The sequence below is a fragment of the Macrosteles quadrilineatus genome, unplaced genomic scaffold (genome assembly GCF_028750875.1).
Source record: "Macrosteles quadrilineatus isolate MER2022 unplaced genomic scaffold, UCM_ALF_1.0 Scaffold_6__1_contigs__length_79288215, whole genome shotgun sequence".
Lineage (NCBI taxonomy): Eukaryota > Metazoa > Arthropoda > Insecta > Hemiptera > Cicadellidae > Macrosteles > Macrosteles quadrilineatus.
This window is the reverse complement of record NW_026542599.1, coordinates 24,160,947-24,187,859: the sequence shown is the minus strand read 5'-3', so window position 1 is coordinate 24,187,859 and position 26,913 is coordinate 24,160,947. Positions and strand designations below refer to the sequence as shown.

General features: G+C 36.6%; 2 protein-coding genes across 2 annotated transcripts; one reads left to right on the top strand and one right to left on the bottom strand.

Moving 5' to 3' along the window:
• Positions 1 to 2,781: 2,781 nt before the first annotated feature.
• Positions 2,782 to 6,184, bottom strand: LOC128996818 (cyclin-dependent kinases regulatory subunit-like). The gene is made up of 3 exons (XM_054422306.1): positions 5,828 to 6,184; positions 3,820 to 3,947; positions 2,782 to 2,995 (listed from the first exon to the last, which is right to left on the bottom strand). The coding sequence occupies exons 1-3, from the start codon at positions 5,884 to 5,886 to the stop codon at positions 2,901 to 2,903; spliced, it is 282 nt and encodes a 93-aa protein (XP_054278281.1). The 5' UTR covers positions 5,887 to 6,184; the 3' UTR covers positions 2,782 to 2,900.
• A 1,793-nt stretch (positions 6,185 to 7,977) lies between these two features.
• LOC128996904 (protein KRTCAP2 homolog) lies at positions 7,978 to 26,837 on the top strand. Its single transcript, XM_054422430.1, has 5 exons — positions 7,978 to 8,126; positions 19,401 to 19,555; positions 21,645 to 21,708; positions 21,902 to 21,968; positions 26,410 to 26,837. Exons 1-5 carry the CDS (start codon positions 8,123 to 8,125, stop codon positions 26,516 to 26,518), a joined length of 399 nt encoding a protein of 132 aa, XP_054278405.1. The 5' UTR covers positions 7,978 to 8,122; the 3' UTR covers positions 26,519 to 26,837.
• The last annotated feature ends 76 nt before the right edge of the window (positions 26,838 to 26,913 follow it).

Sequence of the window (26,913 nt, the reverse complement as noted above, 5' to 3'; positions counted from 1 at the left end):
CTAGCTGACCCGGCGAACTTCGTATCGCCTAAGTTATAGGTTTCCCCTAAGACAGACCGATGGAAAGAAAGTACCGTTACGTTTAATTTTCAAGATGATCTCGTTCGCATCGCTCAATCACGTCCTGGTTGAAGTTCGTTCGCTACGCTCACTCACCTTTGGGTTGGAGCTTGTTCGCTACGCTCACTCACCTTTAGGTTGGAGCTCGTTCGCTGCGCTCACTTGCCTTCAGGTTAGCTCGTTCGCTACGCTAACTCGCCTCCAGGTTGAAGTTCGTTCGCTACGCTCACTCACCTTTGGGTTGGAGCTCGTTCACTACGCTCACTCACCTTTAGGTTGGAGCTCGTTCGCTACGCTCACTTGCCTTCGGGTTAGCTCGTTCGCTACGCTAACTCGCCTCCAGGTTGAAGTTCGTTCGCTACGCTCACTCACCTTTTGGTTGCAAATTAGCTGTTGTCATAAATGTAAAAGAAATAATAGTGCTGCACCCTGTTGGTAATCCTTGTAACTTTAATGCTATTGAACATCATAGAACAGAACCAACTTGTTTAATTGAAACAGCTGTTAAGATTCATTAATTCCATTTCTCATAAGGTTAACATGGGAAACTCCAGAGCCACTGGGGTGGAGCCCTTTTAAGAATTTCGAAACGGGAAATAGTTTACGTCCGATTCGCATACCTACAGAATTTACACACCAAATTTCATAACGATCGGTGAAGTCGTTCCGGAGGAGTTTGCAGACAAACACTGTGACACGAGAATTTTATATATTAAGATATATATATATATATAGATATATAAAAATTTGAACGAATGGTGTTTTTGGCCTCTGGGGACATCAAAATGAAAAATTAAATCGGTCCCGGGCCTAGGTCTTACCATGAGACCTACGGTAATAGCTACTTCCCTATAGGGAAATTCGCTAATAAACTGTGTAACATTTAAGAATGAATATTGTTGAAGATTTTAAAAATGAACCTTGTTTAAAGAAGGTGATATCTTTTATCAGCCAAGGAAACATATGGGTATTTAATTAGCTGTTGATCAGCGTTGATGTTTTATCTTTCATCCATTGACAATTCTCCACTTATTATAATGTTGAAATTTACAATTACACAAAAAACAAAGACATTTAACATGTAACCGGTATTGTCTTCGCGGTGGCCACATCTCATGTATGACAACGATTAATTCTTGGCGATCCTGTGACACGATTAATTTTTAATCGAGTGAGCACGTTAAAATGTGGCCATCCGGTTGTATGTTAGATAGGTTTGGAGACACCGAGTGTAATGACTGTTTTATGTTGGCATTCAAGACAAAGCAATAGTAGAATCTGAAGATTTCAGGGTGTTAAAAAACCTGTCACAAAATAGCAGCGAATAGGAATAATAAAATAAATATTTATTAATATTTGACATTCTAGAAGTAGGAAATGAACTCTTTTAGCCAGGTCAAAAAATCATGTCCTAATGCAATGGTACTACAGAAAATAATTAGTTGCTTATGAATGTAATGTAACCCTTACATTAGTTCAACTAAGAGCGTATACCAAGAGAAGAGAACGATATTGTTGGGATAATCTATTAAATGTAACAGCAACAGCTCCGGGAGACGATATAATATTGTAACCCAACCTGGGTCGAGCCTCACACAAATTGAATGCTAATATTTGGCTGAACATTTGGTGTGAAGACTGGCAATGTAAACTGAGTCGCTGACAACCATCTTTGTAGATTGGGTTCTATTAATATTGCATATTTGTTCAGCAGCTGGTGTTGTGTTAGATAAAACAATAACCCCACCGCAGCAAACTTGCATACTAAGCAAATTTCTGTTTACCTGGCTAGATTCCCACTAAAAATGTCCCTAAAAATTGTCAGATTATTTCCCTATTGAAAAAAACATTAATTTTAACTAGCTATTACCCACGGGCTTCACACCGTTTGACTTCATAAGTATTAAAAAGGAATTACGGCCTTTAAGGATAATTTAAGAAATAATGGATAGTTTTGTGCAAGGTTTCTCGTCATGACAACATTTTAAGTAATGGTTTATTTTTTTTACAAATTTTTTATTTACACCGGCGACTTTCTACAGGGTGATTTATATAAGTTTGCCAGCTGGTTTATTCAAGTTATAAGATATCAAAAAAATTTTAAACCGTAACTGACTTGGATTTTTTATTTTAAAAATTTTGGTCAAGTTGAAAAATAATTTTAGCCGCCATTTTTGCAATATGGCCACCAACTTTGATTTTTCTTAAGAAAGACCCAACAGTTTATGATTTATTTAGAAAGTAAATGCCATTTAAACGTTTTCATTCCTGGGATTTTTTCTCTACAGCTACTCATTTAGGAGTAACAGCGTGTTAAAACTAAGAAAAAATTACTTGCAGTATACATTCTTCTGCGCCATGTAGCTCCTAAATGAGTAAGTTTAGAGAGAATAGGGTTAGAGTAAATAAGTCTTAAAAAGTCTATTAAAGACATCTACATTCTAAAAAGACCATTAAATACATAACAAATATTGATTATCCCCCCCCCCCCCAGAAATGCAACCCTGGGACCGCCACTGACTCATAGTATGAAAATAACTATGCTTCTTAACAAAAGATTAACGTTAGATAGAAACAAGACTAGCATTAGAACTTTCTGTTACAATAAATGTAAAATAAATATGTCATTAAGATAAAATTGCATTAAAAACATTCTTTGGTATTAAAAGGATTGAGAGTACTCAGGAAAGATGTGATACAAAGGAGCAATAAACAACCAAATAACTTACAAAATATTTTATATACTTATAAAAATAACAATCTCTCTTCAGTATGTATAAATGACTTTTATATTATAAAATAATAGAATTTAAATTCAAACCGAACAGTTCAATAATCAGCTAAGCAACAGAAACAGAATTTGGAAACGTGACCATACATGGCGCAGTTTGATTGATATCCGTGCGCATCCTCCTGAAGAGCAGAATATGAGGTTCTGCAACAATAAAACACAAACCAAACCGTTAGGTTTAACGATCAGCTAAGCAGTAAAAGAGAAGAGAGCTGACAAAAGTTCAACCTCAATATGAAGATAATTCTGCCAAATTCCAAAAGGCCTTCCCAGAGAATATTTGTCAACTGAAGGTAGACAAATGTATGGCAAATTCAATTCCTATATCAATACTATGATCACAACGATATATAATCGTTTATCCGTGATTATCAATATTATTAGATGGGGTAAACTGAGGGATAAGATTTAACGAAATTATGATTATAGGCCTATATTTAGGAGCACTACAATTTTGGATGAGCAGGTACAGCAGCCTAAAGTTGAAAACATTCAGATCGCAACCAACCAATTTTGAACAGGCGTCTTCTAACCCTTTCAGGATTTCTTACATGGATAATTAATTCAATAAAATAATATTTGAAATAAGAAAAAACAGCTTTCAGGGATTTTACTATCTGGTATTTTTTTTTATTTTTTATTATTAAATAGGCTAGCATGAATCAAACATAAAATGTATCAAGCATGTATGTTCTTGACAAGACGTATCTAGCTTTCAGTAAAATGAGGAGATTTGAGATTTCACTGTCGGAATTCACATAGGTACACTATAAGAGGTTAGATTACTCTAAGTTTAAAACCGGAATATCTAAGTCTATATCCAAATCAGAATGTCCACCGACAAAAAAGCATGATACTAATTCCAAAAGCAACAAGAAGGGAACCCTAACTTAAGTAGGCTAGTACTTAAATATAATACTAAATTTACTATTTTCACTAGCTAAACCTTAATATTTCCTTTGTCTTACCAGGCATGTGAATCATATAGTGGATCCATCCAGGGGACTGTTGGACTCCTAGGTTTCTCCATTCTGTCTCAGTCATCAAATGATTTCTAGGGACGTTCTTAGCCAGATCACTTGGAAGAATAACATGTCTGAAAAAAAGTAGGTCCACATCAGGGCTAGGCTTGGACTAAGTAAAATGTTTAAGCGTTTCGGGAAAACTTGTTCATTTAGAGTCACTTGCTTTATGAACTGGACATCGGGTTGTTTTAAACAAGTTAATCCATGCAAAACCAAATGTAGCCTATTTCATTTTAATTTAAAATTTGAACCTTATTCATAGGTCTAACGGTTAGAAATTAATCTTTATGTAACCAAAAACAGCTGATCTCTGGTAATTTGGATCATAAACCGGGAAAGACAATCCTGTAGGCCTCTGAGGTGAAATAAGGCTGGTTGAAATGAGTCCTCACAGTTATTTTACTAGTACAAGAAAAAAGACACTAAGGGTGAGCTCTACCTCAGCCCGGGCTTAAGTAGCAATGTTGCGCCAATGAATTGCTACGAGAAGTGCTTGCAGACGTAAGTCCTCTCAAATTACCTACGGTACTCAGTTAAATTTTAATTTTTCTTATCTAAAGAAGGTTTCTTCACTCCTTAATTTCAAAATTATGACTGTGTCGTTTTGATTTTCTTCTAATAATTCCTTTGTAAACTTGTGTGTAAAATGCTTTAGAAAAAAGCTTAGCATATTTAGAAGTATTAGAAGTCACTTCCCACTTAAAATTCTACTATTATCAAAAAATAAAACGATAGGGTACAAGTCTACAAAAATAAGAAATTAATAAATTATCAAAATATATTTCCAATTGGTTAAGAACCAAGCCGACAATGAAGAAGATCCTACAAAACAGGTAGAGCACCCTTAACAAAATCTTCTAGCTGCTGTGTCTGAAGGGGAGCAAGTTATTAATCTACCTACTCTCTTTCCATGGTGAGCGCTTCATAGATTTGTCAAGTTATATTTTATTAATTTACCATACATTATTACAATTATTATTAGGTACCGGTACCGGTAACTTAAGTAAAACTATGATGGTCAAGTATAACAGTAAGAATAAAATGTACCCAGCCTTGGTCAACAAAACTTTCAGTTTACTGATTAACGTCAATTACCTATTATCATTTTTAAGTTAAAAGTTACGTACCGGTACTTAAGTTAAGTTAGTTAAGTTACACATTGATGTTAGACAGGCTTATGAAATTTTAGTCCATCTACTTCAACCTCTAGGAGAATTATAGAGACAGATGAGCATTGAACAATATTTATAAAGAATAACTTGATCAGATAAGAATAGGCCTATCACCTGGATAAGCTTTTAATATGTAGCCCTTGGCCTGGCCTGGATCCTAAATTCAAACTAAAACGCAAACCTTTACAGTATAGGCTATATAGCCTAGGCTAAGTTAACAAATGAATAATTCATCCAATAATAAATAGTAAGTAGGTTCTCTGCGGAACTGTACCCAGACCTTGATTGTACACAGCACTTGCTCACAAAAATACTGTAGGTATTTCTTACCTGTACCGTCTAGAAGTGTTAGGTACCGGTAGGCTGGGACCACGGTTGCCACCCGTCCCGATTCTGCCGGGACAGTCCCGATTTTGGTTCTTTATGCCCGTATTTAAGCCAATGTTTATCGGAGAGGGAGGGGGGCAATGTCCCGATTTTCCCCTGACCTTAGGTGGCAACCCTGGCTGTGACCATATTCATTGAAACATTAAGATGTCAGGCTTTGAAAAGTATGGCAACAGGGTCTCACATAAGTTACCACAGCCTAAAGTAGGCTATTTTAATTTTTTATAAAGTAGCCTACCTAATTTTGACTAGTGTAAATATGCTTATTTAGCTAAATGACGCAATCAATCATAGAAACATCAGTCAAAGATTAAGACAACAGTCATAGAGCCTAGGCCTATAAGTACACGAAGTTTAAGTCAAGTCTAACCTTACAGCAAGAACAATTTTACCTGTATTCATATTTTCCGTCCGAATATCTGTCAGAATATTGAATTTGATCGCTCGGCATATTCACTGGTAGTAAATTAAACTTCTTTTTGTTTGTTCTTGTTGGCCAACTAGGGTAACTGGCAACTACCACAGATACCGGTAAGTTAGATACCTATGACAAGGTCTCTGTAAGTAATCGGTATTTCTTTTCTTTTGCTCAAAAAATAAGTTTATGTATTTACACAATACCACAACAAACTAAACTCTCTCGCTATCTGAAACTGAATCCGAATCACAATCAAACAAATTAATCCAATAATTCGTTTGGTTTTGATATTTGATAAAGTAAAAGTCAAAGTAAGTTAGTAAAGTAAACACAAATAGTTTTGGGGCGCGCCAATTGGCTATTGTCAGATTGTCACTTGTCGTTGTCAGTTGTCAGTCAAGGACGGTGAAGAAAAGAAACGAAAAAAGGTGATGATTCGATTCGATTTACCGATTCACATGGCATAAAGCATTGAGCACAAGTCTCAGAGGTCACGTCTTTGCGGAACTGTTCTGTTACTATCTGTTTTGAATAATTAACTATAATATATAATGATTGTTTCATCCTCATGCTACAAAAGCTAAAATACCTGAAAGCGGAATAAATCCACAAGACTTGTTAAAAACCCCAGATTTAACAAAATTCCCCTTATGACCACGAATACTAGAGAAAGGTAGGGGTTTAGAAAGTCGGAGAACCTTTCGCACCGTTCCGGCCAAACATCGCATGTGGGGTTGGTTCGGAAGATTGGCCACACCTAAACTTAAACTCTCACTAGCTCCACCTACAGAACCAAGTGAAGGGGGCCCTAGACTAATGTATAATGCGATCCGTGCTGAGAGTCTCGGGGCACTGGGGGCTAATATTCAGTGTCTTAACTGAGCCTTCTGGGAACCAGTGGGAACCCCTACGGTAGACGATCTGACCCGTATGGAGAAGGAAGGTCAACTGAAATCTGGCGATGACGACAAGCTCGCGTAAACCGGAAAGGAACGAAAAAACTACTTTCCAGGGGTGACTTGCGAAGACGGAGGATAGCTGATCGGAGGGGTAGGATCTTTTAGCCAAAGGCGAAAAGGTGCTATCCAGAAGTGAGAGGAGCCTGGCGTGGGCTGCCAAGCACCCGAACCCTGCTCCCTGCAAAGCCAGTTCCTCCGGGAACCAGGCTGCTGGGGAAAAAAAAGGCGAGGGCGGCACCCCCAAAGCTGACTCTAGTGAAGCCTCTAGTGAACTCTAGAGTGGCAAAGACGTCAGGATAAGCAGCTTCCATCTTGATGGCTGGCTGTGCCAATGCAGCCACAAAGGTTTGGCTGGTGTCAAGCATCAGGAGTTGAGTCCCTTCGGGGAAATCTCGCTACAGCTTGTCCCAGAGAGCGAGAGATCTCGTGAAAGCTGTGAAGGTATCAGCGTTTGTTCCCACATCAATGGCGGCAATGATCTAGAAGGCCTCAAGCTGCATACTGACCTTGACACGGACCACTGGGAAAACTCAAACCCTGACGGACAATTCCTGGACATGATAATGGCAGCATACAGTCAAAGAGAATGCTGCAGAAATAGCTGAATAGGAAGACCCTGCGGAAGGTAGTTGGTCTTATCAGTGGCCATTGGGTATTCCGCGGACATCTACACAAGATGGGAATTCAAGTTGAAAGCCTCTTATGTAGGAAATCTGGAGAGGAGAGGATACAGCCTTCCACGTGATATTTATGTGCCCAGCCCTACAAGGTCTGCGTATGAGATGCCTTGGCCTATCGACTGAAGATCAAAGGGAAGAAAAGGTTACCATATAGGCAAAAGGATCTCATGGTTCACCTAGGACCTGGAATTTGATGGAGAATGAGGACCTGTGAATGAGGGTGCAAAATAAGCTGTTCCATCTGCGATGTAATCCCAGTGTCACTTGTAAGCCTGGCACTCTGTTAAAAAAACTAATACTAGAATAAAACATTTTTATGTATTCGTGCTTATGACCAATGACCATTATAACCCCAGAAACGAGTAATAACATAGATGAAGTAATATAATGATTACACTATTCTTTAAATTTTGCTTTTTGCTTACATTGGCAACCCTGGTTTACTTCATTCTGACGTTTGCAATTTTCAAAAACACAACACAACAACACATCAACAACATCAACTCCTCCCAAATCCCAAGGGTTAGGTTATGATTTAAGTTTTTAAGTAAAATAAAGTAGGGCCTAAACAAATAAGTCTACGTTTGAAATCCGTTGGAGATTGTGATAAGTTGCTGGAGCTTCTTGAAAATGGGTAAATTCTTTTAATCTTTAAGTTAATACAGTGTTTGTTCCTTCTCAAATTGTAGTAACATAGTTATTCTGATGATAAGTTTAGCTTGAAGCCGGGCCATCTAGGTTTAAGTTAATTTGTGTATATCGAAATGCATGAAGTTTATATGCTCTAGGATTTGGTGACATTTTAACTTAGTTTGACGGCAAGAAATTGTTAACATTTACTAGAGAATGTCCCTGGCAGCATTCACATGTTTCTGCTACTTGCAGGGTCTTTATAGACTTCATTACATTAATTATTTGCAGCAGCAGCACAACATTTCTTTAGAGGCCGATCAAAATTGCATGCATGCTCACAAGCTACTGGCCATTAGCGTCTCAGTTTTCTGGTCAGAAACCGATGAGAACCTTTTCTGCAAAGGAGTGGGAGATTGTGGGTAGTGATGGGAACAACTGATTGAAAACAACCGATTCAATCGATTGTTAGAAAACAACCGACTAGTCCGGTTACTATAAACCGGTTACTATAAAATAACTAATTATTTTAAATTTCCGAGTCACTGCAACCTCAGTAACTGGAAACAGTCAAGCGTCGGTGATTGAAACTAGTCGTGAGAACGTACTGACTGTTGACTGTTTTTTGTAATGAGGCTGACTGGTGAATGAAATCAGTTGGTTGTCTCGTAAATTGCAAACCGTATTTATGGACAAATATTGTTGTAATTTATGTAATTCAAACTATACTTCACTCTAGTAAATTGTTGAATTTCAGGACTTTACTTGTTTATCGTTGATCCAACTGATTAACTCTAATAAAATTATTATTCAGAACCGAAATATAATGAATGCCCTTTGCAAATTTTTCCTTACTAGTTTTATGTGCTACAATAATTTTATGGATGGATAGGCTTGATCAAATCTATATATATAAAAGGCAAAGCCCTCACTGACTGACTCACTCACTCACTCACTCACTCATCACTAATTCTCCCACTTCCCATTTACCTAGGAGGCTGAAATTTGGTACACTGATTCTTTAGGCATTAAATAGGAAAACTAAGTGGTTTTTATTCTGATCGGACTCTCGGGCTCCGCCCCAGTGGCTCTGGAATTTCCCATGTTAATCTTATGAGTACTTATATTTAAATGGAATGAATGAATCTTAACAGCTGTTTCAATTAAACAAGTTGGTTCTGTTCTATGATGTTCAATAGCATTAAAGTTACAAGGATTACCAACAGGGTGCAGCACCATTATTTCTTTTACATTTATGACAACAGCTAATTTGTAACCAAAAGGTGAGTGAGCGTAGCGAACGAACTTCAACCTCAAGGCGAGTGAGCGTAGCGAACGAGCTAACCTGAAGGCAAGTGAGCGCAGCGAACGAGCTCCAACCTAAAGATGAGTGAGCGTAGCGAACGAGCTCCAACCTAAAGGTGAGTGAGCGTAGCGAACGAACTTCAACCAGGACATGATTGAGCCATGCGAACGAGATCATCTTGAAAATTAAGAAGTGAAACGGGGCAAAGCCCGCGGGTTACAGCTAGTCTATATATAAAGCCAAAAGTACCCATGAACTTTTGAGAAAACTACAAGTCACACCCCCATAAACCATATACTTAAAATGTTCGTCATGACGAGAAACCTTGTGCAAAATTATCCATTATTTCATAAATTGATCTATAAGGTCGTAATTGCTTTCCAAAGGGAACTTTCCATTTACCTAATGTTGAAAATACCTCAGCTGTTATTATTTGTTTGCATTACCATTACTGTATTCTGTTTTGTTTATTTCATCTTAACTTAACCATATCAATAGTTTTATTAATACTAATGTAGTAAAACGGAGTGGAGCCCGTGGGTAACAGCTAGTATGATTTACATCCAAGTTATTAATTAATTATTAACACTTATTTTTGTACAGTACTTAATTCGGTATGTAACTATCCAAAAATTGTAATTTGTTTGACGAGAATGATGAATACATACTACACTTATTTACTATGTAAGTATTTAAGTAATTGATATTGATATTGAATTATGGTACGGTATGTATATTGTTGAATGGTCAATAAAATTCGTTATTCTTATTTTCAATCATTTTAGCAATATTTCCCTTAACCTATCGTCTTATTACGGGATTAATAGAGTAATTTAAGCAAATAATCATATCATAAAAATGGCGTTTTGTACAGTCTAACACAAGAACATTTCTTTATTTTACATCACAACACTCAATATTTATAACGACATTTATTTATATTTTAGATTTAAAGGAAGAAATTTCAGATTAAATCTTGTTCTTGTTCTAAAAGTGAAGATGTATAAATATAAAAAATATAGAATTAATTGTCACTACAGTACTATTTTCCCCCCACCAACCAACATCCTGTATCCAACGTATTGCTGCTGGGTCAACGACATTTTTTAGGTCTCAACGTGAAACCCTGCATCCTGTATGATCCCCACCTATATATTTTTAGTTGAACGGAAGTTAAGTAAGTTAGTAACCGACATCGCGACATCACACGGAACTATACGGCAGCGTTTTGTATTGTTATTATGCGATTTAAGTAACGTTTGCGAATTAATGAAATGGCACCGAAACGATCAATTGTGTGGGAATATTACAAGAAGTGTAGTCAAAATATCGCGTCTTGCAGTTTGTGCAAAAGAGAGATACGATTCCATGGATCAACGACAAATTTGATGGACCACCTAAGGCGCAAGCATCATACAGTTTTGAATATGGCATCGATGGTCGACCGTTTAGAAGATTCATCTGCCCATGACACAGTTGTTGCTGCTCCCGCCGCCCCTGCTTCCGGACCTTCTGGTTCTGCTGCTCGTGCTTCTTCTGCTACTATCACCAGTGCCGACATCGGTAGGTCAACATCCGGTGACAGCACCAGCGGTACCTTTGATGTCTGTCCCAGCGGTCCCAGCTCATCTAGCGCCTCTACATGTCCGACTGCCACCATCAACAGTGATCCTGCTTCTGGGACAATCGCTTCTTCGACAACTGTAAGTAGGCCTATGTCTTCATCATTTAATAAACAATGTAATTCTGGACTAAAAACAGGAAGAAAAATGTCGCATCAAACAACAATCCTAGGGACGATGAAATTAAAAGAACTATCTAACACTAAAATTAAGACTATAGATAACTTACTCGTTGACACGGTAGCAGAAGGCCACCTACCCTTTTAATTGGTTGAGAACAGTAAATTTAAAAAGCTTCTCCAAACACTAGAGCCGAGATACACGTTGCCATCTAGGAAAACGTTGTCAAATAAACTGGTTGAGGAAAGATACGTTGAAATAAAAACAATATTTTAAATAAGCTACTAGCCTGCAAAAATGTTGCCTTAACAGCTGACATGTGGACAAGCAATAACACACAAGGCTACTTAACAGTCACAGCACACTTCATCACTGATTTTAATTTAGAGTCAGCAGTTTTGGAAACACTACATGTTCCTGAAAGGCACACTGCCGAGAATATCGCTTTCCACATCAGAGACATAATGAATAGGTGGGGTATTGCTGAAAAGACGTTTTCCCTCACCACGGACAATGCAAGCGTCATGGTGGAGGTTGCAAACAAGTTAAAATTAAAGCATTTAGGATGTGCCGCACATAAACTTAATTTGGTAATAACCGACGTGTTTTCTCTTCCTATATTAAAGGATTTAAATGATCTAAGACAGAAATGCAGGAAGATTGTTGGATTTTTTAAGAGTAGCGCTGTAGCCACATCAAAGTTGACTGAGTGCCAACTTCAACTGAATCAGACTGTTCTCAAAGTTAAACAAGAGACGCCTACCCGATGGAATTCAACATTCCATATGTTGAAAAGAATATTTGAAATCAAGGACTCTCTGATCCTAGCTATGTCACACGTAAACATTAATGAAGTGCTGTCACCGTACGAGTGGGGAATGCTTCAAGATTGTCTGCCTCTTCTGGAACCATTATTTGAGTTGACAGAAGAATTGTCAGGTCAAAATTATAGTACTTCTTCAATGGTAATCCCTTTAGTAAGGGGTTGCCAACAGGCAATAAAAAATGCAAATCCCTCAACAGTAGTTGGAGTTTCACTCCGGGAAGAACTACTGAAATCACTTTCAAAAAGGATGACGCCCTTTGAAACGGACAGGAATAGTATTTGTGCTAAAGCTACAATTCTTGATCCTCGATTCAAGAAATATGGATTCGGCAGCGAGGACAGTGCAAAAAATGCAGTCAGTGAAATAGTGTTAGAAATAACAATGCCACATCTACACGAAACTGTCGTTTCCGAGGGCGTTGCACCATGCAAAGACCTTGCAACCGCAACGACAAAGAGGAAAAAGATTTGGAGTTTCGTCTTGGAAAAAACCAAAAACGTCGAAAGGACAACAAGTGCTCTACCAGACTTACAGGATGACATGAGGCTGTATCTTTCAACAAAATTGTTAAATTTGGAGGAAAACGCCGATCCACTGACATTTTGGAAAAAGTACCAAGAGTCCATGCCCCGTTTGAGTGAAGCTGCCCTGAAGTACTTGACAACACCAGCTACATCTGTATCAGCAGAAAGGATATTTTCAAAGGCTGGCCTGATATGCACATCAACTAGGAACCGGTTGAAACCAAAGAACGTTGACAAGATGATATTTTTGAATGCCAACCTTAAGTTTGCAGAGTAGGCCTTATGTAGTAGAGGCTCTAAAGGTAAACAAAACGTTTTATGTCAGGTCTATGAAACAAGTACAGTATAATACAAGCAGTACAAGACACTGTGTTTTAAGAACTGATTATTAAGATATAATTGACTATAATGACTCTTTTTTAATTCCGGTCAGTTTATTTCTTCATTTGTTACGTATGTTTGTTTATTTGTTATTCCGTTTGTTATGTTTGTTTGTTATTGTTCATTATCACTTAATTCCTTTATTTGTTTTGAGATAGTAGGCCTACTAAAAATGTGAGTGTAGGACTTTCGGCCTGGGGTGATTATGAGAAACTTACCCTCCGCAACAAACAATAGGGAACGTGGGTAGCTCTGAGTCTGCTGTCCCCAAAAGATTCCCTATAGGCAAATTGAAAAGATTTTGTGGGTAAGAGGGAAGTAGGGAAGGGGTGATATGGGGTGTTTGACACAGCAAGCTGGCCAGAAACTATGAATAGGATTAGGTACGGTACTTCCAAGAAGGACCTGAGCCCCAGAGCACTCCAGAGCAAGAGCAGGTATTAGATGGATTTAAATCTAAGTTTGGGCTAGTTTAGTTACAAACACCGTGCTAAAAGTTGTATATTGAAACAGTTTTTAACCAATTTTAACGACGATTTGACGACATATGTGTCACCTCAGTTCAAGATACAAAAACAGTGGATATGTATAAATTGACCATCATAATATTAGTTATAGATATTATAGTTTTGTATATACATTATAGCTTTTATATATAGGCTACTGCAGAAGGTGGGGCCACCATCCGCCTATTGTCACTATAGCTTTCATAAATCACAAACGTTGACGAATTAGTCTCACTTATGATTTCAAGGCTTGTTTACATAAGAATCCATCCACTCAATAGTACAAAAATATTATCCATACAACAGTATATTATATTATTACAGTGATACAATCAAATTTTATGTAAACGGTTAAGGCCATTTACCAAATAAAAATATAGGCATATGGCATATCAAAATGAAGCTTAGAGTGTGTAGATTTTGCCGAAAAGTATTGATATGGACGAACTCCCTAAGGGCTCTGCCCCACAGGCTGATTTTCAAAAGGCTACGCCTTGCATGTTTTGGAAGTTATCATTTGATTAATTTAGTGAACAACAGCTGGCCAATGCAATCGACAATATAGTTTGTTTGTTTACATTTTTGTTTACTTATTTTATTATTTACTTTTACGTTCTTAAAAGAGTCGCGGTGAATGGACAGTGAAGCTATTTATAGCTGTTTGTTACAAGTGAGTAACTAAAGGTGTTCGAACCATGATGACTATGAGATTAACAAACCATGTATGTTGTTCGTTCCAAGAGGTTGTCACCGATCTTTAACAGATCGCAATTTCATTGAAAAGTATTAAAGATGTCGTGAAAGAGAGCTGCGTGTTCAGGTACAACCTCGGCCAACCTTAGGACGTAAGGTATGAAGGTTCCACTGCCTTTAACATCCTTTCACATGAAAATTTCTCGAACTTGGGCCCTTTAAATGAAATATAAAGTCAAAGTTGATTAAATTAATTTAATGGTGGTTTCTGTTCACCCGTGAATTCACGGGTAGAACCTCTTGTTTCAGTTTAAAGTGTGAATTGTAGTTTAACAGCTGAATGTACATTCGTAGTACATTCATTCAGATAATTTAAACAAGAGACGTAGTATAAAAATAATGATAGGCCTACTTTAATTAAATTACAGTCTGGTGTAAGGTAAACAAAAAACTGCAGTGTTTAAAATAATGTTTACCTAAAAAAACTTCTGGTATAGTTCGGCCGCTTAGAAAACGACCTGCGCGCTAATGCTAAACCAATGCTGGAGGAGGTCGCTTTCTAAGCGGCCGAACTATAGTGTCCTATTTACAAGCAAATACAAAGTGAAAGTAAATAACAATTTGTTATGTAAAAACCAGATAAACACTAAGTATAAAATACGAAATTCAAAACTAAACCAATGTAACAAGAGACAAGTATGTTATAAAAATGCGTTTAAAATATAATCCTATATATTATATAATTATATAATTATATAATTAACAGTCTGGTGTATTGGTACAACAAAATATTAAAATTAAACTTGTAACTGCAGTGTTTAAATGATGAATTACTACAAAAAGGCTTCTAGTGATGTAGATATTTACATTCAATAAAATAAATTTACAGTTTGTTATATACAAAATCAGAAAATTCAGTTGGATGGAATTAAATGCCCCTATGCATTTCATTCAACAATTAATTAATGTAATTTGCAATTTAATAATTGGAACACACAATTCAACATTGTGCATTTCCAACAAAAATTATGTTGGATGGAATTAAATGTACTGTTGTTATTAGGTGAAATAACACAGAACAAGTAAGTATCAAAATTAAACTTTCACGGCCAAAATTTAGCGTACGCAGCCAACGAAATAAAGAATTCAAGTTAAAATTACTACAAGTATTTTGCATTTAAAGGTTTCGTAATACAGTAAAGTTAAATAGACACCTTCTAGTGATGAAATGCACTATTTTGTATTGTTTTACTACCTTACACAAACATCTGTTACTTTTATATTTAGTGTTCGCGGCCGACGAAATAAAGAATCCAAGTTCAAATTACTACAAGTATTTTACATATAAATGTTTCGTAATACAGTACTGTTAAATAGGTACCCTCTAGTGATGAAATGCACTATTTTTTATTGTTTAACTACTGTACACGAACATCTGTTACATATTTAGCGTTCGCGGCCTAAGAAATATTGGGTGAGGTGAATAAAAGGTAGTACTTGGTAGTACGTACTTCTTTTTGAAGTATTTACTCGGTTTTCGGTGAATAAACATGCTAGTTGATACTAGCCCCTAGTACAAACTATATCTTGCAGGTGAATAAAATGCTAGTTCGTACTACCCCTAGTACATACTTCGTCATTTAGGGAACGTAGTATCTACTATGCCTTTTCGGTGAATAAAAACTGGCTCGCATAGTAGTTACTTCATTTTTATGTAGTACGCTCATGGGCATGCTTCAGTTTGGTCGTTTGCGAAGATGTCGATGTTTATACAAGTCCATAAAAGGAAAACGTACCTTGAAATAAGCAATATTGTAAACTGTAAGCAGTTACTGTGATTTGAGAATGACATTGTTGATTTGTTTACAAACAATTTTTTTCCTTCTCATTTCCTCCTATCAGATCTAAATTCCTGTATGCTTAGTCGGTTTATTTTCCTTAACATTCCTCTCCATTTTTCTTCATTACATTTTTCATGCTATCTGTTAAAATCCTTACCAAGAGTTTTTTTTGTATCATCTAACATTTTCTACCTCGCCCTGTTTTCCCCTTTTTACGCCCGAAATTTTAGATTTCTCAAAGTAATAGAAATGTTTTTGTCGCAGCTCACTAATCACTACTGCCTTATCACCCTTGCAATAACTGGTCAACGCCATCGAAATCGTCATCAAGCGCAGTTAACCAAATACTAGGCCTATTTGATCAACATGACTGAGAAAACTGCAGGCGCAGACAGAAATGGCAAACAGATGATCGCCGCGTGCCAGTTGTGACTTGATTATGAGTACGTACTAGGGGGTAGTAGGTACTAGGAGGGTAGTACATACTACATCATTTAGGGAACCCCTAGTACTTACTACCTAGTTCTAGCTAATTCTTATTCACATAGATTTGAGCAAGTGCTAGAACTACGTAGTACGAGCTACGTAGTATGTACTAGTTTTTTATCACTTCACCCAATGAATTCAAGTTCAAATAACTGCAAGTATTTTACATTTAAATTTGTCATATTACAGTACTAAAAACCACTATCATATACAGTATTAAAAGAAGCATAAAAGATTTATTATATGTAGTAAGAATTTGCGTATTTTTGAATCTAAAATTTTGAAACAAAAATAGGTTTATTTGGGGCGGATATCCACCACCCGTAGACACCATCACTTCCTGAGTCCTTAATGCCAAAGATTACAGCAGTATTCTAATACAATAGTAATGTATTTCCTAGAAGGTTGGCTCCAATGCTATTTGCCCTGTTTCCTGTGTCGACGACCCTGTCCACCACCCCACAGGTATTTCCGGGAGATTCCTGGGATTTAGTGGGTAAAGCGCAAGCTCAGGTCAGGTACCTACTCCCGAGAAACCTACCCTTTACACCACATAATAGGGGCAGCCCAGGCCGAGTCAGGGGCAGCGCAGGCCGAAAGTCCGTTTCCCTAAAAATGTGTGTACTATTACTCTAATTTAGAATTTGGCAGTTATGTATACTGTAACTATGAGTGTGATATGCAATTTTTCTTGAATACACAAAACCTTTAATTGTTCTCATTTCAATAGTTTCTTTAGTTTTCTCTAAATTATTCCAGTGTTACTACAATGTGTAACAAAGTCTGAAAAGAGTTTTATTATCAATAATTACATACAAATGTTGGTGGAGATGAGCTAGTACAAAATTGTATGTAGTTTAAATGAAATATAGATTTTAAGTTTTATCCTGAAGAAATAAAATCGTATTGTATCACAAAAGATAAGAATTATTCCAACACAACTAAAATGTATAAAGAAGTGCATAATGGGTTGTAGACAAAAACATGAGTGGTGTTACTTTTGTTTGTTTATTTGTTATTCCGTTCATTTGTTATGTTTGTTTTTATTAATTATTCACTTAATTCCTTTTATTTGTTTTGAGATAGTAGGCCTAATAAAAATGTGAGTACAATTACTGTAATTTAGAACTTGGCAGTTATGTATAACTATGAGTGTTATTATGCAATTATACTTGAATACACAAAACCTTTAATTGTTCTCATTTAAATAGTTTCCTCTAATTATTCCAGTGCTACTACAATGTGTAACAACGTCTGAGAAGAGTTTTATTATCAATAATTACATACAAATGTTGGTGGCGATGAGCTAGTTACAAAACTGTATATAATATAAATGAAATATAAATTACAAGTTTTATCCTGAAGAAATAAAATAGTATGGTACCGGTATCTATCACAAAAGACAAGAATTATTCCAACACAACTAAAATGTGTAAAGAAGTCAAAAATGGGTTGTAGACAAAAACAAGAATTATATTGAATCAATATAAAAGTTGAGATGTATAACGGTACTAAATATATTTAGCTCTGATTTTTCTTACTCACATTAAGTTAATCCGTTATTAATTAGTGATAATATAAAATAAAATTACGTTTAAATCTAAGGATAATTAGTTATAATTGAAAATAATTATTAGAGGTATTTATTAATATAATAAGAATTAAACATTTACACAACTTTAAATGTTGTCCTCAAAACAAATGAAAAAAGGATATTGAGTTTTATACGGAAGAAATAATACATGAAGGCAAAAAACAACAAAGAATCCAATGTTTCCAGTTATAACGTGATCGATTATTTTCCTTGCAACGACTGAAACCATTGCGCTGCCGCTGAGCCGATTGAACACTCCCCACCACCAGCTGCAGTGGAATTCACTCGGTTTTTCATTCGACTGAAAAAACCGACTGGTTTTAAAAACAACCGATTGACTAGTCGATTGTTTTTTCCAGTCGGTTGTCCCATCACTAATTGTGGGAGGGCCCCTTAGACCTACGTCAATTTAAGATTTTAAATTTTTAGTTAGCCTATATACAATTATTTTTTTAGTAAGTTAGGCCTATATTTAAAACTAACTTCTTAATCATAAAATTAATTTTATAATTACTGTTTTAAGATGGCATAACCTAAGCTAACTTAACCAACCAAACTTGCTGATAGTATAAAAAAGATAGGTACTTACGTATTATACGGAGGCCACTTATTTTACAGCGCGCTGCGGCGGTTAGGTTAGGTTGGTCTATTATAAATATGTTTGTAGGACTTTCCTACTTTCGTTATGAATCTAACCAGACAAGTCATAAAAGCTTCATGATGACCAAACCTAACCGGCGCAGCGCGTTGTGTAAGTGTGGCCTCCGTATAATACGTAAGTACCAAAAGATACAAGATCAAATGACGGTTTACTAATAAAAATAAAATAGTTCTGTTCATAAATTAAAATTATAAATGCTTCGAATTCCAACAAAAGATGTAAACTACGGTTAAGAAGTAATCACATTCTAAGCAAAATCATTGACAAAAAGTTAATGTCACTGGTGGGATTCGATCTGGATACCTCATGGACATCAGTCGAGTATGCAAACCACTACGTCACGTACACCGATGGCTTCACTTCATATCGTTCCGGTAATGGTGTTCCCTTTAGAGAAGAGTGACGTCACGCCCCCCCCCCCCCCCCTCCTTCGCTAAAGAGGTTTCTCATCGGTTCTCGAGACACTATAGCTACTAGCCGGTTATTAAGGTCTTTGTAAGCTCAAACATTGTAGACCTAATATCGCCTTTGTACCTAGGTAGCCTATACTGGCAACTCGATTTCAATTTGAAAAGTAGCAAGCTTAAATTGCTAAACACAACTGAATCAGTTAAGTTTAAACTACAGTAAGTTACAGAATAAGAATGAGGGCATTAAGTTTTAAAGTTTGTAACTTAGCCTGTATTTTAAGTTGTAAGTTATATACTTTTGTTTCAGCTGCCTCAAGTGGAACATCATTTATCCTGGCATCTATCCTGACAGTATTGCTGTTCTCCGGAATGCAGATGTATCGACAGTGGCTAGGCTCTTCGCAGCTCCACACTATCCTCGGTGGTTACCTGGCATCTGTGCTGTTTGTTCTTGTTCTTACAGTATCCTTTGAAAATTAATAAGCTTAGTTTATGTCTTTTCAGGCAGTTTACAGATACTGATACACCAGCATCTAAATTATGCTTCCAAAAGAAAACTATTTAATTCAAGTTATAGCCTACTTTGCAGCCCTACAAAGCAGTCAGACTAAAAGTAAGACAACATCTAAGTCATGATGTTAAGGCAACATATTTTTCTAAACGCAACGACATAAGTTATATAACAGTCTAACCTTGATATAACGAACCTCAATATAACGAATTCCTTGATATAACAAATTTTTTTAAATCCCCTAGAACTCTCCAAAAGACACAATGTATATTTTACCTCTACATAACAAACAAACCATAAGAACGACCTTGATTTAACGAATTTTCCGTGATTTCGGCTAAAATAAGACACCTCAATATAACGAATTTATCATTGTCAGAACCTCTACATTACGAATTTAACCTCTGCATAGCGAATTGTCTACGTCTTTCCCTCGATATAACACATCCCCTACCCAATTATTGTTTTGGGAAAATCTGTTTCTTTATCAAATGAAATGGAAAGGTCACGTCATCGCTTGCGCTAATTCGTCTGCTCCGTTTTACATCTTTGTCTGCTGTCGCTGCGCGCGCTATGTTGCAACTGAGAACTGATTTCATTCTCACTGATTTCACTTCTGATTTCACTGGGGACTGATGACGACGTAATGTTTAGTAAGCTGTGATTGGGCGATATGGGATAGCTATGGTGAATTGTACAATTTTTTGGATAAAGAGAAACCTAAGAATATAAAAACAAAACCAAAGAGAAAGAATAGCAACATCGCTATTTTAACATCCTTTTACGAGTGTTTTTATTATCCTTAAGTTGGCTATGATTAAATACACTTTTATGACTTAAATCTAATAATTTATTGTTTTCAATACGATTTGTTTCAACTAGCAACACCTATGGTTGATGATTATTATTGATATTCCTCTGTTGTGATAAATCAGTACTGTACTGTAAGTAGCCTACCGGTCTATCACGAGCAATAGCTTACAAAACTTTCTACTGTTTTGTTCTTTACATGGTTTATGACTACGCAATACAGTGTTTAGCTAGGTTTTAGGAGGGTTAGAACAAGCTGTGATTTTAAACTTACAGTTTTTAACCTGTACCAAGGTCAATGCCATTGTAATGATTGCGCAATATTCAAGATCCCTCCCCTTTATTTTGCCGGATAATTTAGGTTCTACTGTGCAATGTAAACACTGTACCGTAAAGTATTGTAGCCTATGCTACTTAAATTGTATTTTAATGAGGTTGAATCCCGGCCTATATTGACCGACGCTGGTTCTGAACCTCAATTTAGCGAAATTCCTGGAAACCTAACCTCTATATAACGAACCTCGTTTTAACGAAATCCTTGATATAATGAATATTCAGTTCGGTCCCTTCAGATTGGTTATACTGAGGTTGGACTGTATATGTCTAAAAACTCATCTTGATAGGGAAACATGAAAACACAATAAAAATGGAGTGTAAAATATAGTTTGAAAATTGGTCTGTGAGAAGATTTTGTATATCTTGGTAGGCCATTTTTGTCAGGGGTTGAAGGAAGTTTAAAGTCAATAACGTAATTTCAAAAAAAATTAGGATGCTAGGTTTTTTTATTTAAAATGTCAGTTAACAGTTTTTATCAACCGGCCCATAATCCGATCATGCTGGTAGCAAACTCTTTAGAATAAACTCAGATTATGTACAAGTATGTACAAAATTTCATTGACGTCAGGTCATTTTTACTTGAGTTACCATGCTAATGGACACATAAAATCTGGAATCGTGTTATTTCCATAACATGCTGCACAGCCTAAACTAGGAGTAAAGGGGGTGGGCGGGTCTGTGCAGTATTTGACGTTTTGTTTTGGTGACTGCTACATTCTTTAATCAAATTACTACCAGTCCCATTTACACAGTTGTAATAACCATACTATTCCTTCCTTTAAATTGAATAAGTTTTACAAGTAATAAATACACAATATTTTACTTGTGTGTCACAGCATTGTTGATAGTGTATTCAACCAATAGAAATGCAGCTTATTCCTTAACCCAACCAAGGCGGTGGGAAACATTGAATCAATCATTTTTGGAAAAGGATTTCAAACAAAACTTTTCCCAGAAGGTAAGTTAAATTTCCATTTAATTTGAAGAAATAATATAATGTATTGCAAGTACCTATAAGGTCTTTTCATATTGAAGAGTTGAACTAGGATTTAACCTACAATTTTAAAGATCAATATTTCTAAGTCAAATTCTGAATAGTTGTATTCTAATGGAATTAATATCTGTTATCAAATGTTTGTGTTTTGTTTCAGTTGTTTTGTGCCTTGTTACGTCACTGTTTGCTGCAGGGATGATTCATCGGGTCTGCACTACCACTTGGTTAGTTTTTACATTCTTGCCATTAACTCACAGTCTCCAATTTTACTAACCGGGCCAAATTGTAATGATAACATACTGTTGTCTCTCCATCAACTATCAACTAACACTGAATGGCACATTAGGAGTTTTGTCTCTTGTTGAACATCCGATATTAGCACAAAACATCTGTGCTATGCTGTGATATTTTATTTGTGTAACTGTTAGTCCTTGGTCTTAAACTTGCTTAGGTGAACTCTACCTCTTTCTGAAAAAAAAAGAAATACTCAGGAAAAAAATGGAATTTTTTAATTGTCGTACATATTGTGAGTGGGTCTAACTGTGATAATTTTTTAATCAAAATTTGGCAACAGCTGGTTCATGAAGATTGTGGTGATGTGAACATTATCACCTGATAATATTTATTATTTGATTTGTTTGTAAATATTGTATTTGTTCTTAACTAAAACATGGTTGTAATTTTGAATGAATAAAAGCCATACTTTTGGTTTACTAAGTCTTTCTTACAACAATTTTATTCATTCATTGATAAACTCAGTTAGTGCTACATTACAATGGAGAAATTCCTTAGACCAGACAAATTGCAAATTGACCCGGAATCTCCAACTGCCTCAGAGGAATGGACGCACTGGTTACAAACATTCGAAGACTTTCTAACCATGACAGAATTCGTTGAAGACAAGGACAAACTGAAACTACTAACTAATCGATTATTTTTACTACTTATAGATTTATCAAGGAATCTGAAACTTACCAAGACGCTTTGAGAGTTCTTAACTCAATTTACATCAAACAAAAGAATGAAATATTCTCAAGATATTTAGTAATGACTAGAAAACAGCAACAAGGTGAGACTATTGACAAATATGTGTCAGAACTGAAACTTTTGAGCCAAGATTGCGTTTTTGAAGCTGTTAATGCGATTCAATACAGGGATCACTACATTCGTGATGCTTTTATCAATGGCTTAGCCTCGTCATACATACGGCAGAGACTATTTGAAAATAAAACTTTAGACCTAGCTGAAGCAGTGGAACAGTCTAGAGCTCTTGAAATGGCTCAAGCTCAAGTCGAGAGCTATCCAAAATCTATGAACGGAATGCAAACTTGTGCAACAAATGATTTGGCAAAGCAAGCTTGTCAGTACGAATTCCCACTACAACAAAAGGAAGAAGCGACTGTTTCCGCTATTAAAAATGTTGATGGCAAGTGTTATTTTTGTGGGCATGACAGACACTCTAGAGATCGCTGTCCAGCCAGAGAAGCAACTTGTGGGAAATGTAACAAGACAGGGCATTATGCGAGAGTCTGTAAAAGTAATCCAACCCAACATTTTAAAGTAAAACAGAAGACGTCTAGTACATCAGCTGCACTAATAGCAACAACACATAATACATCTGTATTGAAGGACTCTACAGTTGAAGCTAAAGTGAATGGCCTGAAAGCAAATTGCTTAATAGACACCGGGAGTACATCAAGCTTTGTAAACTTGAAGTTTGTTCAGTTAAACAAAATTAAAATGTATAATGAAAGTGGACAAGTATCACTAGCTGCTTCTAATATGAAATCAAACGTCCACGGGTTTGTTAAAATCAACCTAAATCTGTTGAATCACAATTACAACAATTTTAAGTTGACTGTTCTTGAAGATCTTTGTACTGACGTGCTTATCGGACATGATATCATGAAACTTCACTCAAATATACAGGTTTGGTTTGGAGGTAAGAAACCTCCTCTGTTGGTGTGCTCCTGTGCCAAAGTTGAACCACCCAAACTATTCTGCAATTTAACTCCAGATTGTAAGCCAATAGCCACAAAATCACGACGTTACTCAGATGAAGATATGCAATTTATAAAACAAGAAATGGAAATACTACAGACTGAGGAGATCATTGAACCTAGTTCGTCACCTTGGCGTGCACAGGTGTTGGTTGTTACAAACGACAAAGGGAAGAAGCGACTGTGTGTGGACTATTCACAAACGATAAACAAATTTACTCTGTTAGACGCCTATCCCTTACCAAACATAGATGATCTAGTATCCACTGTAGCGACGAACAAGGTTTTTAGTGCCATTGATCTAAAGCAAGCATACTATCAAATACCAATTTCTGACGAAGAGAAGAAGTACACTGCTTTTGAGGCTGCTGGTCGTCTTTTTCAATTCAGAAGAATTCCGTTTGGCGTAACCAACGGGGTGGCATGTTTTCAAAAGACCATGGACCAAATCATTAGAAAAGAAAAACTGAATGGAGTGTATGCCTATCTGGATGATTTGACCGTATGTGGAAAGGATCAAAAGGATCATGATGAGAATCTAAGAACATTTTTAGATGCTGTAACTAAGTATGGACTTGTAATCAACAACGAAAAGAGCAAGTTCAACCAGACTTCAATAACCTTGTTGGGACATTTAGTTTCCCATAACTCTATTCGACCTGATCCAGATCGGCTAGAATCTCTACTGTCACTTCCTGTGCCCAAAGACCAAGTTTCACTAAAGCGAGTCCTAGGATTTTTCGCTCACTATTCAAAATGGATACATCGGTTTTCTGATAAAATAAGAAACCTGACACAAGTAAATTCTTTTCCTTTGTCGCAGGAAGCGGTTGCAGATTTTGAAGCCCTCAAACTTGACATTGCAAACTCAGTAATTACTCCTAGGAATGGGCAAGAGCCACTGGTAGTGGAGACTGACGCATCTGACATAGCCGTGGCAGCAACTTTGAGTCAAGATAATCGGCCAATTGCTTTTTTCTCACGGACTCTAAACAAATCTGAGAAGCTGTATTCAGCTGTTGAAAAAGAAGCCGTTGCCATTGTCGAAGCCCTTCGAAAATGGAAATCATTTCTTATCGGAAGAGACTTCAGATTATACACGGATCAGCAAGCTTTATCATTTATCTTTGACAAGAGGCATACAAGCAAAATCAAGAACGATAAGGTTATGAGATGGCGACTAGAGCTAACACCTTATCAATATGAAATAGTGTACCGACCTGGTAGGGAGAATGTAAAAGCAGATACGCTCTCTCGGGCATGTGCGGTTCGCTGGGATAATGCCAAGTTGTTTGAATTACACAAATCTCTCTGCCATCCGGGAGTCACTCGAATGTTTCATTGGATTAGAACTAAAAATCTAAACTACACTCTGGATGATGTAAAAAGGATGACGTCAGCTTGTCAAACATGTGCAGAAGTGAAGCCAAGATTTCACCAATTCCAAGGCAAATTGATAAAGGCAACCACTCCCTTCGAACGTCTAAATATTGACTTTAAGGGCCCTCTTCCATCAACAACCAGAAACCGTTACCTTTTAACCATGGTGGACGAGTATTCTCGTTTTGTATTTGCTTACCCCTGTAAGGACATTAGTTCAGCAACAGTTATCAGATGTTTTTCAGATCTATTTTTTATGTTTGGAGCCCCGTCCTTTGTACATTCAGATAGAGGCTCATCTTTCATGTCGGGAGAACTGACGGACTTTCTTCACAAGTACGGAGTAGCTACAAGTCATACGACACCTTATAACCCTAGAGGGAACTCTCAGATTGAACGCTTCAATGGAACAATATGGCGAACCATCCTACTAGCTTTGAAAAACCACAACCTGCCAGTTGCTGCATGGGAAGAAGTATTACAGGAGGCACTTCACTCAGTCAGATCTCTTTTATGCACTGCGACAAACTGCACACCGCACGAAAGATTCTTTATACATAGCAGAAGAACTACCAATGGAGACTCCTTACCATCTTGGCTATCCGCTCCTGGTCCTGTCCTGCTTAGAAAGTTTGTAAGATCTAATAAATATGATGACCTTGTGGAGCCAGTTCAACTTTTGGAATCAAATCCACAGTACGCTCTCGTCAGAAGAAGAGATGGGTCAGAATCACAAGTATCCCTGAGACATCTTGCACCCGCTGGCCTACCTCCTGGTGATCTACCTCATGAAGACAACACTACTGAGAGAGAGATTGTTGAAAATATAAATTCAGACATTGACCACAATGAAGTTCAAAATGAAACTCAACAATCGGTATCTCAGACCCCAACTTCAGAGACGGCTGTGGGGGAACTACGTCCAAAGAGGAATGTCAAGCCTCCGTCATATCTAAAGGATTACATATGCTATACCTACCTTGAAAAATAGTGGGGGAGAATGTGGTGATGTGAACATTATCACCTGATAATATTTATTATTTGATTTGTTTGTAAATATTGTATTTGTTCTTAACTAAAACATGGTTGTAATTTTGAATGAATAAAAGCCATACTTTTGGTTTACTAAGTCTTTCTTACAACAATGATTGGATTTCTTCTTCAGTGACCAAAAATGAATGATAAAAGCTATTTTATGAAATTGTGTTTTCTTTTGAAACCCTGTAATATCAGCTCACAGCCATTAATGAGATTCTACTGTGTAACAAAATTATCCTGTTTCCAGTTTATTCTTCTCGGTGGTTGCTTTGTACTTCATCAACCGCATTTCTCAAGCGACTCATGAGCGTCCAGCAGCACCGGCCTACACTGCTCCCAGTAAGAAGAAGAAATAAAACATTCCCTGTGACGTCGTCTGCATTTATTGTAAATATCATTGTCAAGTATTTTTTACCTGTGCTCTCTTGAAGCCAAAAAATTAAGTCTGAAATGATTCAGTTTCAATTTTTTCAAACCCATTGTAACGGTGACTGAATATTGTGCATCTCGTTTCACAAAACTGATAAAGAAGTCTCATTATCCGACCTGAACCAGGAGCAATAACATGGTAAGTGGAAAGGTCGGATAAATACGGAAAATAATTAAAAAGACATTGTAAACGTGTTAACAATACTTTAATTTAATAAAATTTCTGTGCTGTCGAATTTTCTCAAAGCTCTTATGTTTGTCTTGCAACCACGAACCTTTTCCATTCATTACCACAGCACTTAACAAAGTAAAAAGCACAACT

Coding starts and splice junctions, on each gene's coding strand:
- LOC128996904 (XM_054422430.1), top strand. Junction 19,556..21,644: donor TGTTTGTTCTTGTTCTTACA/GTATCCTTTGAA, acceptor AACCCAACCAAG/GCGGTGGGAAACATTGAATC. Junction 21,969..26,409: donor CGGGTCTGCACTACCACTTG/GTTAGTTTTTAC, acceptor TCCTGTTTCCAG/TTTATTCTTCTCGGTGGTTG.
- LOC128996818 (XM_054422306.1), bottom strand. CDS start 5,886: ATGCCGAGCGATCAAATTCAATATTCTGACAGATATTCGGACGGAAAA. Junction 3,948..5,827: donor GACGGAAAATATGAATACAG/GTAAAATTGTTC, acceptor ACTTTTTTTCAG/ACATGTTATTCTTCCAAGTG. Junction 2,996..3,819: donor CTATATGATTCACATGCCTG/GTAAGACAAAGG, acceptor TTATTGTTGCAG/AACCTCATATTCTGCTCTTC.